Here is a 14,082-nt window from a genome sequence, read left to right on the forward strand (position 1 = left end):
TGGACCCGCCGGGAACAAAATACGAAGCGTCAGATAAATTAAACTGATTTTCATGGCCAGCAGAGGATTGAAAATTGATCTTCCATATTCTGAAGCGATGTGCTTTAGGTTGGGTTGTTGGTGACATCCTGGAACTGTGAAGTTAAAAGTATATATAAATGCATATAAAAAAGCCATAGGTCACCTCTGGATGAGCATCTAGCAGTTCTTTGAGAACATCAACGAGGCTTTCCATCTAAAAAAAGGAATAGAACAGTAGCCAAAAGAGTTAATTCAAAAGTCCTGGGCCAGTATTGATGTCAAAGACGGAAAACGGAACCTACATCAAGGGACATCGTACTGACACCTCAATAAATGGAGCTGATGTATCGACAGCTACATTGGATGCAGGTTTTATAAAGCAGAAAATGTAACAGTTTACACTAGGTTCTGCTAGGAAAGGCCTTGCAAGTCTATGCATGATAACATGCAAAATTAATCTAAAGAAATGCAGCAACAGTACCACCATAACCACTACATATATGCCTTTAAACTACTTTATGGAATTTAAAAGTAAACGTAATATATACAACAACATACCTCCGTATCCTCTTCTGCTTTTTCATTGAAATTGTCAGCTTTATCCGGTACAGGATCATGGGTAACTTGTACAGGGCACCCAGCTTGGCTCACGATAACTTCTCGTGGAAGAATCAACCTGGCCCCCGTGATTGCTTGAGGCAGAATGTGCCTGACGTGGGCTAAGTCACGTGACAATGCTGCGCTGCTGAACAGATGGCCTCTTGGAAGCCTTAAGGTGCTGGCACGCAGAGACGGTGGGATGGTGTGTCGTGTTGGTCGCGATCTTCCAAGAAGATCATCCCTAGAGCGGTTCTCTGAATTTGGGTCCTTTGAAAGATAGACGTGTATCTTACTAGGTATCAAAGACAAATATATCTACGAGCCTTGTGCGGTATCATTCTGTTAAAGGCAGTGGAGGGAAATTGATATTAACAAAGGGCCACATGGGAAATCTGAACTGAGAAGGAGGGCTGAACCAACGATAACTTTATTGCAAGCGATGTGCTTTTCTCCAAACATAAAAAGAAATGAATTGTACTTTATTCAGCTGCTAATAGCAGCAAATTGCTTTTCGCAATTTCATTTGCCTTCCATTAATCTGAAACCACATCAGGTTTGAAAAAAATAGTTATGAATATGATCAGGCTCAAAACGAAAGAATATCGGGGCTGAAAAAAATGATAGCATTCTTATAATAAACAGTGTAGCAGGCTAAAGGCAATCGACAGGTACAAAAGTGGGTTGAGCCACCTGTCAATCAGTCAATGAGTGGAATAACATTCAATGATTGGTCATTTTTTTACTAAAAGATGGTTTAAGCTCTGTCGATTGCATCAACGTTGCTAAACTTTCAAAAACATCACTTACATCGGCTCGGTGGACCTGCAAAATATACCGTGCCACACTAGTTAGGCCTGTTGGTGCGCGGTCGTCCTTGCAAAGAAGTGGGTGACGATCCATTTCAGCTAAGGCTTGATTCATTTCTTCCAAATCGCTGAACATAACTAAACCTATAACAGAATGGTAATCACCAATCATATATCTTATCAGTCACTGTGATTACAATAAAGCCAAGAGAAGGCAAAAGCTTAAGTCACCGATAAAGCAAACTAGTGATTGATCAACTTACATTGTTGATAAGATATATGATTGTTGATTGTTGATTATGTGATTGTATGATTGTAAATCTGATTGTATGAGCAATAAAAACTCCCAGTTGGAAGCTGTAACAGTTTTAGTTTTAGGTAAAATCAACAATTTACAAAAAGAAAGTTTAGGATTTTGATATAAGCAAGATTTACGAAAATTGCAAAACAATACATGCGGACCTTAAAAAATGTGAACACAGCAATACAGGTACTTGTTATGGATAATAGGGCTTTGTCTCTGTGAATAAGATTATGCGAAAAGAAATTTGAGTTGGGAATAAAGAAACAAATTTCATGAGAAAGGTGGAATTTGAAAAAGGGGTGCAAATTAAATGGCGGGATTACCCTCCTTGGCAGTAGCTCGCAAGGCATCAGCTCTGTTCAAAATACCATATCGCTGTCTTGGCTGTGGTGGTGTTGGCATCGCTCTCATTGCTCTCTCATACCGTGGAATAAAGGTTGCAGCTTTCTTCTGAGATGATGGCTGATCAGTTGCCACAGAAAGTGTTTTGCTGACTATAAAAAATAAAAATTGTATCATTCGAGGAAGGGAAAATAACCACACAAGTCTCAATGAGTTTCCTGATCAATGTTGCAAGAGTTATACTGCTAGCCACTGTATACGAAGTACCCAATAACTTGAATTGTGCTTTTCAATTTTTCAATTCTTTTCCTGAACACTGCTACTTCCACACCCCATCCGTTCAAAACAATTTTGATTGTTTAGACAAATATCATACAAGTCACAGGTGAAAAAGTATTTAATAATCTCCAACGAGATTTTATATTAAAAAAACTGTTAGAAAACGGAAGGAGAATTGCTAAATTTGCCCTTTAAAATTGACGTTATCCTACAAAGATGTTTAGGCAGGCATTAAGGTGTTAAGGCCAATTTCGCGTCATACTATGCTAACAGCAGTACAATTTCACTCGGGTCTGGGGAATGGGATGGTCCCCCGTCCTTTCTACGCCAACCAATGGTTTGATAACGATTTGATAAATCGTTTCGGCACACGACTTCGGGGGTTAATTGCCTCGCTGTGTTGAATCATAGTTGCTTGATGGTCACATCAAGTGTGAAACTGGGAGTTACAACTTAGAACCATTCTAATATTTTTTGAAAAGTTTGAAATAAAAAATCTAGAACAAACAAGTTGAGATTTATCTATATTTATGGCCACAAGTTTACAATACAATTCCTGTTTGAATTTTTCTCCTTACAATCGTATCTATCTATTAACCATAAGACCATACTCAAACGATGATGAATATTTCATAAACAAAAGTAAACGGGTAGAAACATGTTTAACTTGTATTTTGCACTTTGAATGAAATATTTACTAGCAATACATTCTAGATATAGATGTGAGCAAAAATGAGGGATTCTCAGATTTTAGACGAAGCTCGATAATGGTGGGGACAAAATAGTTCGCCTATTCGACGCTATCAATGTATGGCCAAAGATGAAACAGTCCCAAAAATTACTTACGTGTGCGTTTCTCTTTAGCAGTTTTGATTGCCCATTTTTCGTGTGGCACAGGTATACATGCCCTATACGCAGAGGAATACCTCTCTTTGAAAAGCTGCAATAACATTCGTGGGCTGTAGTTAGAAGGTATATTGGACACAACCAGAGCATTCTTCAATAGGTATTTCGGCTGCAGCTTGGATGTATTGAATACCAAGTGATGTAAAGGTGTCATTCCAAACAAAGATTTGCAAGAGATGGCTTCTTCAAATAAAGCAGGCACTACGATTAACAGGGAATAAATATGTTGATTTTGACGTTGGACAGCTGCAATTTTTATTAGGAGAATGGATGATATTTCTCACAGTATTTATTAAAGCTTGCCTTGATCAACTCATCGATTAACTTGTTGAAAATTTATTTTATCAGATGTTGATTTTATTCAAACTAGAGGAACTTAATAATAGGATTTCGATAGGGCCATTATATTACTTTTTCAATATGGTTTTTAGTACTAGAAATATTTAAGATTTGTTTGCCTTTTTTTCGGGAAGAACATTAATTAGTGTAAAACATTAAATTAGGGTCATCAAGTAAACAGGGGCGGTCAAATATGGGGGGAGGGGGCAAGCCCATTGTTTTGATAAAATGACGTCACATTTCCCATTGTTTTAGAACACAAGACCATTGTCCTCTAAAGTATTGGGGGCGGTGGCCCCCCTCGGCCCCCCCCAAGTGTCCGCCACGAAAAGGAAAAACTGTATGCATATATGTGCAATCATGGGGGTCTACGTTACAGTCTGCAGAACATAAAATCAGTTTTAAAACGTGGTATAAAACCAGAAAATCTTACTATATACATTAAATGATAAATAGAGACTGATTGAAAGTTCCAATTCTACTTTGAAAATTCCCATGGATAAATATGTTTAAAACAGCAAAAAACTGTTTTAAGGCTAGCATGTACTGAAGATTATTATAATTGGAAAAACCTATGAAAACTGCATTTGGGAAATATTTGGAAGAAGGAGCTGGCTACATAGATATATATACCTGTTTCACTCCACTTGAGAACAAATCGAAGGATTGTCAGAGCTGCTTTAAAGTTCTTCGTCCAAATCGCCGTTAAGAAAGGAGTGCAACCCAGACTGTCTTTATCTTTCAACTGCAAGTTTCAAGAATTAATTCAAAAGTAAATAAATTATTTCAATTTGAAAACAATGTGCCCTGCTTTTGTCTCACGACTGCCACCTCCCATCCCCTTTCCAAAAAAAACTTTAGTTGCGGGCTTAAATGACTGACAAAAACGTATTTCGGTTATTATTTAAGAGCTTTTTGAAAAATACGTCCTGACGAATGACACAAAACTATTTAGCAGGAAAAAAGATAATAAACTTGATGATTCAAAAGTGGTCACATAGAGCATTCAATGAGGTTAGAAGTTTTCTAAAGGAATAATGTACATAAATTGCCTCCGCTTAGGCAGTGGATTGGAGTGCTCGATTAGGAAGGTAGTAAAACATATTTGAATTTATGATGGATGCAAGCTCGAGAAGATTTTAATAAAGCTGGCTCTGATGAAAGATTCTGGTGATTGCAACTTCAGTAATGTTATTTTTTTTATTATAAACCGTTTTATACTTAGAGACTCATTGCTAACATTGCTAACATAATATTTAAAGACTCATTGCTAACAGTGGGCCTTTGCGAGCGTGGCTAGGGTCAAAACAATGGCAGTAAACTTCTACGGATTAACGAAAATTGATTTCAGACAGTCTAAAAATGCATTATGGGATACTTGCGTAGCGCATTGGCTCATTGTTAGTCTTTAGATATTGGCAGGAAAGCTTCACTTACCAATGAAATAACAATATTTCGGATCCCAACACAATCTAAAATTTTGTTCAACATATAAACTTCATCAGCTTTCGTTTTGGTATCAGCAGTGAATGTTGCGCTGCCTGAAAATAATGATCACACAATTAATTTCACAAAAGATTTTCGTCATCTTACAAAAAAAATTTGAAATAATACCATAACAAAGCAAAAGCTTCTCAAAGAATAATAATAATTTTTAAAAAACTTTGATTAATTTTTAGCTTCTGAAAAGACAGTTTAAAATACCTCAACCAGGCAATATTTGTATGAAAAATAGTGAAAATAAATTTGGTCTATAATATTCCACAGAAAGCCAGGTCATGCCATGCCCATTCTCTGTGGGTATAAGGGGACATCTTGATACAAAAATTGGATTGTAACATACCATTGTGGGAGCAGTTAATGTTTCCAGCACAAAGGTGCAATATATTCTGATTTCCGCTGCATTTTTCAAATAAGCACTCCAACCCATTCAAATCTTTATTGCGTGTCGAATCAGCAACATGCATAGGTTCTTCACCAGGTTGAGTCGCTTGCACCCGTCGCTGCTCTAGTGCTTGTTCTATAGTCTGCATGATTTCATCAAAACTCTCCTTATCATCGTGTATTATGACGGGGGCTAACGTCAACGTTCGCGGAACTGATAGAAAATAGACATAGCAAGAGTTAAGAAAATGAAGCAATACAGCTAAGGCCACAAAGGATCATGACCAATGACGTCATAAAACTTTAAGATTCATAACGAAAACATAGTTCAGTTATTTGTTTAGTTAGAGCGATAGTTTATGTAGTGTAATTCTAAAATATACGAACTGCCTTGAACTTAGAACTGTGCATTTCTAAGAAAAGTTTTGTAACAAAACGAAGATCTTGTTGCAAAAGTTTAAAAACAATTCGATAATATCAAAATCTACAGTAAATTAGTTGTATTGCTTAGAGGCCCGATAACCACGTTAAACGTGAAACATGGAATCGTAATTTTCTGAGCAAAGAGCCTAAACAAAGATATACAAACTCCTTATTGTCTTGCCAAAATTTATCTTACCAATATAGCTCTCATCCCTCATAGGTTAATTCAAAAGATAAGTTTATCAGAAAGCGAACTCACTTGCAACAATGGTAATCGTTACTTCATCAATAGTCCCGTTTCCGTAACGAGCCTCGACAGGGACCAGAAGTCGAAAAGGCAATGCTTCAAGTGTCCCAGATTGAAGCAAACAAGTATTAAACTGCACTGGGTACAAACAGTTGTTTCTATCCAGCAAAATCGAACAGTCAAAAGTGTTCAAAGTCAATAATTTAGGCCCTTTCCATGACTGATGTGTGCTAGAAGACTGAGTTGTGACGCCATTTTCCTGCCGAAAATCATCTACGTCAGCAAAATCAAGCATGCACTGCTTGGCACAAACAGCTTCAAATTCTGAAGTTACGTTTCCATCACTAATAAGAAATTCCTTTTCAACTCGCCTCTTTTTTGTGCTGCATGTAAACACTTTGCTGTTATCCTCTTTTAATCCATCTGCCTGGACTAAAAACGCTTTGCAATCTAATAATCTGTTCAACAATATTGCCAGGCCATGCTTTGTCGCGGACACAGCAACGGCCTTAAAACCATTGTACTGGTTCTCAGATCCGGTCGGATCAACGACGCACACCGGTTTCTCACGAATAGCCCGGTCATATCGATCTTCATTAACTAGAAATTCACTTGAGCCCTCTACGATCACTTCGGTTGAATCAGTAACTTTTGTTAGCGAAGATTTAAGACAGACTTTCAACTTCTGCTCGGAATTGTTTTCCAAGCTACCTTTCGGATTGACTACGACAAAATTTCCATCAACAGCAACAACACTTCCGACCGCACTTGCTCGCTCTTCCAAGAAAATAACCTCGTCGGAAGACCAGTCAAATTTCAGTGAATCTTTGGAGTCAACATCACCTGCTGGAAAAATAGCGTTAATGAAGTGGGTTGTAATTGGGTAACAAAAGAGATTAAGATATGAGATATTGAAAACAGCAACGCCTCTATTAACGGATACCTCCCAAAAGCGGATAAACAAGTAGCGGATATATTAGTAGACGGAAATGAGCAAAGCAGCGCACTTGATTGGTTATTAGTATTCGACCAATCAGCGACCGCTAACAATCTCACATGTTGCAGAAAAGTCCAAAGGAAAGTAAATAAATCCTTTACCCACGTATATAAATCTTCATTCGCTGTTTAGATATTACCTGAAGTTTTGTACTCAAAGGATTGTCAGACGAAAAGAAACTTAACTAGCATGAGTAGTTTTTCATTTTTTCGTGCCATTTTGAAATTTGATAAAAGTTAAATATAGCAATAGTGATCACTGAAAGGCGATAACAGTCGATTTCTGCACAGGAGGCAAAGACATCAGGCTTTCTTTTGTATTGCAAAACAATAAATCTTAAGGGCTTATTTCGTAAGAGTCAATGGCATTTGCTGTATGCCCGGAATTCTTCCGCATTCTGACAGCATTGTCCAAAAATTTCTCAAATCCTGGTTCAATTTCGTTACTGAATCTGCGCATTCAATGATTATAAAAACTTTTGAAAAAATTTATACTTTTATACTAAAATATATATATTTATACATAAAATTAAAATCCTTATACTTTGAACACACCCACCAATTAAGAGTTAAAACATTTTTATGAATAATCAAAAAATAATTAATAATTAGTACAAAATAACAATTAGTTACTAGCGACATTACCTGACATGAATGTTCTTTTTGTTTTGTAATTGTATCCTTTAAACGAGGGTTTGCTAAAAAAAGGCAATAAGGATAAACCAAAATATTGATATCACAGATAGGTTCACAGATAGGTTCACAGATAGGTTCACAGATAGGTTCACAGATAGGTTCACAGATAGGTTAAAGATTTCAAGAAGATAACTCATCTGGATGTTTTACTCGACATGCATGCTATACAGCAATGCAGTTTTTCCATTACATCAGGTATTTACTTCACAGATCAAGATACAATCATTACCAAAATATTGCCAATTGCTGAGGATTTTCGGTTGAAACTAGACTTTAAAAAATTAGAGAAATGCCTAATATTGTTGAAAGAAAAAGCAAATTTGCAAAGAAAGAAAGCAACATGTCACATAAATGCAAAAAGATTTCAGTACTACAAATATCAGATAACAATTCTCACTAAAAAATACCTTTCCCTGGTTTTTGATTCCACTAATTCAACAGTGTATTGTCTTCTATCAGAACTGTCACTTCCCTTGTCCAAATCTTGGATTCTGACCACTTTACCCACCATTGGTCCATCGATGAATTGATTCTTGATAACAAGTGCTCCCAGCTCTTCTTTTCTTTCCTTCAAAGCAACTATATCTCCAACATTCAACCCTGCATCAAATGAGTTTCGTCGGGACTGTCTTTTAGTCTTCTGAACTTTTTTTAACTCATCAGGTGCAAGGCCCCTGCAAACATGCAGACTTTATTTAAAAAGCTAAAGTCCCAGAGTTGATAGGAATAAATCTGCAAACAATGTTAGATGCTTTAAAGAATAGATGGGATGCAGCCACATAGGCATAGGGTCTTACCCCCTAACAAACCAAGATTTATAAGACAGACAAAAACAACATTACTCCATAAGCAAAATTAGATCTTTTAGTGGCCATATCTCAGTCAGTTTACAGCAAATTTAACTGTGGCACATTTAGAGATATTTCATTACTTCTTTACAGCTATTTGGTAAAAATAACAAAACTCAAAAATATCTATGATGTCATAGTTGCATATTCTTTTGGATCCAGATCCTGCATTTTTGTACTTTAGACTAAGGATGTAAATTTTCTGATAGTTAAATTGAGAAAAAAGTTGGATATAAAACAAACAAATTAAGAGCTGTATAAACTTGAAGATATTCCACAGGCTTACATGCGATTTTGCTTCAAGAAATGATGACACTTCCGTCTATGATAGTCATAAAGCTGCTTGAGGTAAATTTGACAGTTTTTGATATGATCTCTCCAAAATTTCTGGTGACAACAGAAAAATATGAAAAAGTACTATTATGAAATATTTTTAAAGATACATACCACCAAAAAACTTTTCCAGAAAGAGTAAGAACAACAGAATAGAAATGACCACATTTCAAATCAATTATCTCTTCATTATCAAGCTCTTTGAAACTTGTCGCTGGCACAGTCAGTTTTTTAATAAGACTTGGTGTATAGTCCAAATGATGCCCTAAAACCAGAGTATATTTCTTGTTAATTCTTAGAATTCAGTCTTTCTTTAAGTGTAAATTTAGTAGACTTAAAAACCACAGTTGAATCCAATTGGAGATGTAAATATGTGTCTTATTACCAGAAAGGAAAGGTTTATTCAAATATTGTTTGACTCTCAGGCAAGAGCACTTAATTTGCAGCAGTGAAGACTTCCTGAAAACACTATCTAAAGTGGATTTATCTTAAGATGGAGGGTTTTTATACACTGCAGTGTGAATTTGCAGTCAAAACCACCAAAAATGGATATTTTGTGATATTTTAGCCTTTAATTTTGTGAGCAATTTGAACGGAAAAAACAGGTATTTTCTCATTTGATTATTGTACCAAAAATGCAGTCTAACAAGCTCCTGTTATACATAAAACAGATAAATATGAAAAAGCAGCAGTGTGAACACGGCCAAAGTGTGAGATACCTACCAGCCAAAATTGGGTCAAAGAATGAGCAAATCTTGCCATTTTTTGTGATTATAGATGCTCTGATGATATTGCAATCGATCAACATGATTTCTTCACTTTCCAAGGATAAAAACTCCAAACTGGGGTGGAGCTGTGCCTTTGTGACATCTTTTGTCTCTCTAAGCCTTGGTATCGGCCATGACCACAACTTCTTGTCATTTTTTGATACAAGGATAAATTCTGAATGCAATGCAGATATTGACTCAAACTGAACACCTTTTGAATCCTTGAAATCAGAATGAGAAACATCATTTAAACTGGTAATATCATAAGAGTGATTCAATGTTTCTTTCAAACTGATAAAAATCTAAGAGATTCAAACTGATACAAGTTTATGTTTTGCTTAAACTGATTGAATTCTTAGAGATTTTTTATGTTTCAAAGTAACTGGAAACATTCTCAGAAGAAGGCTTTGATGTTCCATTTAAACCAGTGGTCATTCAGACTTCAAAATTGCTGCAATATTGCCATAAAGCCTTAAGCTTATAGTCTTTAACTATGACCCAAATATCTGAATGATCCATATAAACCTTATCTGAGATGATAAACAAAACCTAATTGTAGCTACAAATTATATTTCATTGAAAGAAAAATTATAACATAAATGATATAACTAAAGACTTACACATTGAATCCATTCCACTGAATTTGCAGGGATTTTTCTTGAAATCGTGCATGACTTGCTCTCAATGCATACCCCTTTACTAGCAGAAGTAGATGCTACATTATCATTTTTAATGTCTTTGTGCATGAACGAAAGCTTGTCAGACATGGTTCTAAAACCAGCTGGATATTCATAAGGTCTTTTACGCTCATTCTGTTCTTGTGATGGCAAGCCTATGTCATCTGATTGATTTTCAGGAATATTTGATGCTGCTTGGAAAATGGCTGGAAAGACAGGTGTGTTTTCTGAAAGAGGAAGACCGCATGGGTCATCCATTGCCATTGGTGCCTCTTCTGGCTCTTCAATCTAATTGAAAAGCAAAGAAGAAAATAATAAGATAATTAAGAAGATAAGAAGATGAACAAGAAGACTTTTAATATTGACATTTACCTAGTGACTCTACAGGGGCTTTTAAAGCATAAGAGAAGTCTGCTGACTTGATACAGTAAATTCAGGATATAGTCACATCAATTATTTCTTGAAAAACTGTGACACTAAGTTAAGCGGGATGAAAAAAAGTTTAACAGTTTTTCTTATTTGCGGCTAAATTTTATGCAACTAGAAATGGTAGTGTGACTTTAAGCAAAGAAAAATCAACTGCAATACCCTTATTAGGAATTTTTTGCCATACTCTATTAAAATTCACCTCACCTTTAGATTATTCAAATTCAAATTTCAAGCATTTGAAAGTCAATCTGTTCTACAACCCTGGCAGTATCAGGTTACTATTTTTCTTAATTGCTGAAGCTAAATCTTTAGAAGAGATACAAGAAGGTTATGGGTGAGCCATGGTGTACAAATAGCTAAGCTAGATGCCTTTACTGAGTATGCCTACAAAGGGGTTATTAGCTTCCTCAATACAAGCAGCTGTTTAGGAATAAAACATGTTGACTTCTTAAGAATTCGAATAGAATTCTTAAGAAAAGAGTTAACCTAATTTCATCCTCAGAGATTTTCTCAAGTAAGCTAAAAAATTGTGAAAAGGCCTTGATGCCATTTTATATTCCAGAAGCACGCACTGCTAATAGGCACTTTTAAATCATATTGTTCATGCTCAGAAATCTCTGCCTATAGATATTCTACTGTAAGATTTGAAAATTCTTTCCAAATATTTTGTCACAAGAATGCTTTCTAAAGTATGGACGTGATTTGGGAAATAACAAAGATTTGATGAGGGATTGGTCATGCTTATCAAGCAATAACTTCATCAATATTTGACAGATACTAAAACTTTCTCATCAGAACATTTTGATGACTTAGGGATAGAAATTTATTTTTCAGGAGGTGGAGGGGGGGGGGGGATTTTTAAAAACAAAAAAAGCAATTTGACAAAATGACAATATATAAACTGTGTAAAGCTGACAATTTAGTGAAGGCTATGGGGTTCTCACCCCCTATACAGCCGCAATTTCTGCCCTTGTCATGACTATAAAGTAGAAAATTTAGTTTTACCTGGCCAATGAATGGTAATGTACTGCCAGGCATAACTCCACGGCTAAGTGCACAATCGGAATAATCAGAGTCCTCAGCAAAATTTCTTGGAACAAGAGGCAAACTTAAATCTAGAAAGCTACTTTGCAGGCTGTTATCTGTTTGATCTTGACTTTCAAGCCTACATCCTCCATTTAAGCCCATTTCAATAAGCTCTGTAAACCGTCTTTCTTCAAAACTCTGCTCATATCCTGGATTTTCTGTGATGCTTCCAACTTGTAATGCATTTTCTACACCGCTGATATCTTCACTTAATCTTTGTCGCTTGCTTGGTACATCACATTCTGTTAAAGAAGGCACACTGATATCCAGTAACAGACTTTCTTCGCTTTTCTGTCTTGTATCTTCTTGATCAGTAAAGATGATATCCCTTGATATGTCATTATCAACTCCAATAGTCTTAGGGACAGCACTTGTTTCTGGATTAGTTTCGCTTGCTTGTTCTGTTACAATAGAATATTTGGATAAGGTACCACGGAAATGTAATATATTTTTGGATACCAAGTTTGTTAAAGAAATGTAAAAATTTGTAGGTAACATTTGTAACACCTGGAGATACATTTAAGTTATAAACTTTGAACCATAGAGTTTAAAAAAAAATATAAGTCTTTATATCTCGATCAGAAATCAATTTAAACAATAACCAAACGTCTTGCGTCGGAAAATAAACTTGAAAAATATCTTATTTTTATTTTCTAACAGCACCGGGGGAAACAAATACTTACCCTACGAAAAGGATGCCAAGGTACGTAAAATAAATGGAGAAAAACATTTATCTCGTAAAAGACAATCGATTGCAAAACAAGAACCTGGTTATTTACCCTCAGTATGTTGTCCCGATAGGCCTTCATCTTGGTTTATCTTGAACCTACAAGCTTTGCCATTCTTTAGTACAATACCACAATATGGTGGACTAACTGCAATGCTCTTTACCAGGTCTGCATGAAATGGTATCTGCTTTATCTCACTGTACTTAGGCCTTTCCCCTCGGCCATCATCGCTACCGACGCGGGCATAATTCTCTTGTTCATTTCTACCATCATTTGCCCGAATAAGCTCTTCAATAATCGCATCATGCACTTCACCTGGGTTTGACGACTTTTTTACTTTTAAGTTGACAATAAATGCAGCATTTCTGGTACCCATAACCATTTGCGTACCAAAAAAACGGAACTCGTAGGCCTAGGCAGACGGATGGCTTTAGTTTCGCGTTGAATTGAATTGGCCCAGTTGCGTATTTTCCTGCAATGAACAACGCAATGCTTCACACGACAAAAATCTCCTCGACCCTGTCTACCAAAACAGATCTCCCTTTTGTTAGCTCTATTGTCACCTCTACTTATATTTATAAAAGCGCTGTTCAGGAAAAAGGAAAAAATTATGGTAATTATAACTAGGGAAGTTCCTTGTGTTGTGTCATTCTTCGAAAAACATTAGTGAATCCCCCAGACATTATAATGTACCTGTTATTTCTAAATAGCCAAACATCGGTCATAAAAACAATTTATTGTCTTTGAACTCTGTGTGACGTCTACGATCAATATGTGATTGCTCTAAAATTCAAAATTCGTGCATTGCAAATAGAAACTTTCTTGTTGCACTTCCTACGGCCCACTGAGAAGGGGAGGCAAGGGGGCAACCTTGAGTTTGTATCCCTGTACTACTCGCACTCTATCTAAAGAAGCTAGTTTGAAACTTGCCCAAAAAAGCTTGAAAAATCAATAAGAAAGTACAAATATTCAAAAAAGACTTTAGAAAAATACCAACACATTGGTCATCAACGCTTTGGTTAGTATTATCAAATTATAAAAATCCATTTACGACAGTGATATTTCTTAAAATAAAACCAAAGTCCTCATTTCAAGAAGGACTTTGGTTTCATTCAATATATATCCAACAGCGATTATACAGCGACAGTTTACATTCACTACACGACAGCAAAGATAAGCAGAATTACTGTGGAATGGGGGGGGGGGCACTCAACTACCCCCAAATTCAAATATTGTGGGGATTCGGCCCCTTTCAAAAAAGCATATATATCCAATATGGCGTGTTCCTTCCTTAGCAAATTTATATTTCAATACCTATCTCTTTGATTTGAACTAACCCTTTTATTTTATAAGATGTTCCCCTCGAAAAAG

The 14,082-nt window shown here is 36.0% G+C and overlaps 1 protein-coding gene across 2 annotated transcripts in view; it reads right to left on the reverse strand.

Annotated features, from left to right (window-relative positions):
* LOC135695704 (uncharacterized) overlaps positions 1–13,509 on the reverse strand; it is a 32,216-nt gene extending 18,707 nt beyond the window's left edge. Inside the window, exons 1-16 of one of the 2 annotated variants that reach the window (XM_089109614.1) lie at positions 12,763–13,509; positions 11,903–12,384; positions 10,412–10,756; positions 9,748–10,012; positions 9,139–9,289; positions 8,251–8,517; positions 7,793–7,845; positions 6,164–6,994; positions 5,441–5,695; positions 5,035–5,138; positions 4,231–4,342; positions 3,199–3,459; positions 2,055–2,225; positions 1,429–1,571; positions 580–888; positions 185–235 (exon numbers count right to left, since the gene is read on the reverse strand). In XM_089109614.1, coding sequence (XP_088965740.1) covers positions 185–235; positions 580–888; positions 1,429–1,571; positions 2,055–2,225; positions 3,199–3,459; positions 4,231–4,342; positions 5,035–5,138; positions 5,441–5,695; positions 6,164–6,994; positions 7,793–7,845; positions 8,251–8,517; positions 9,139–9,289; positions 9,748–10,012; positions 10,412–10,756; positions 11,903–12,384; positions 12,763–13,093 — 4,131 coding nt within the window. In that variant the 5' untranslated portion in view covers positions 13,094–13,509. Of the gene's footprint in view, positions 1–184; positions 236–579; positions 889–1,428; positions 1,572–2,054; positions 2,226–3,198; positions 3,460–4,230; positions 4,343–5,034; positions 5,139–5,440; positions 5,696–6,163; positions 6,998–7,792; positions 7,846–8,250; positions 8,518–9,138; positions 9,290–9,747; positions 10,013–10,411; positions 10,757–11,902; positions 12,385–12,762 lie in introns of both variants that reach the window. The other variant, XM_089109612.1, reaches the window with a different exon arrangement.
* Positions 13,510–14,082: the final 573 nt, after the last annotated feature.

The sequence above is a fragment of the Rhopilema esculentum genome, chromosome 2, assembly GCF_057945365.1.
Source record: "Rhopilema esculentum isolate cy_ngs chromosome 2, ASM5794536v1, whole genome shotgun sequence".
Classification (NCBI taxonomy): domain Eukaryota; kingdom Metazoa; phylum Cnidaria; class Scyphozoa; order Rhizostomeae; family Rhizostomatidae; genus Rhopilema; species Rhopilema esculentum.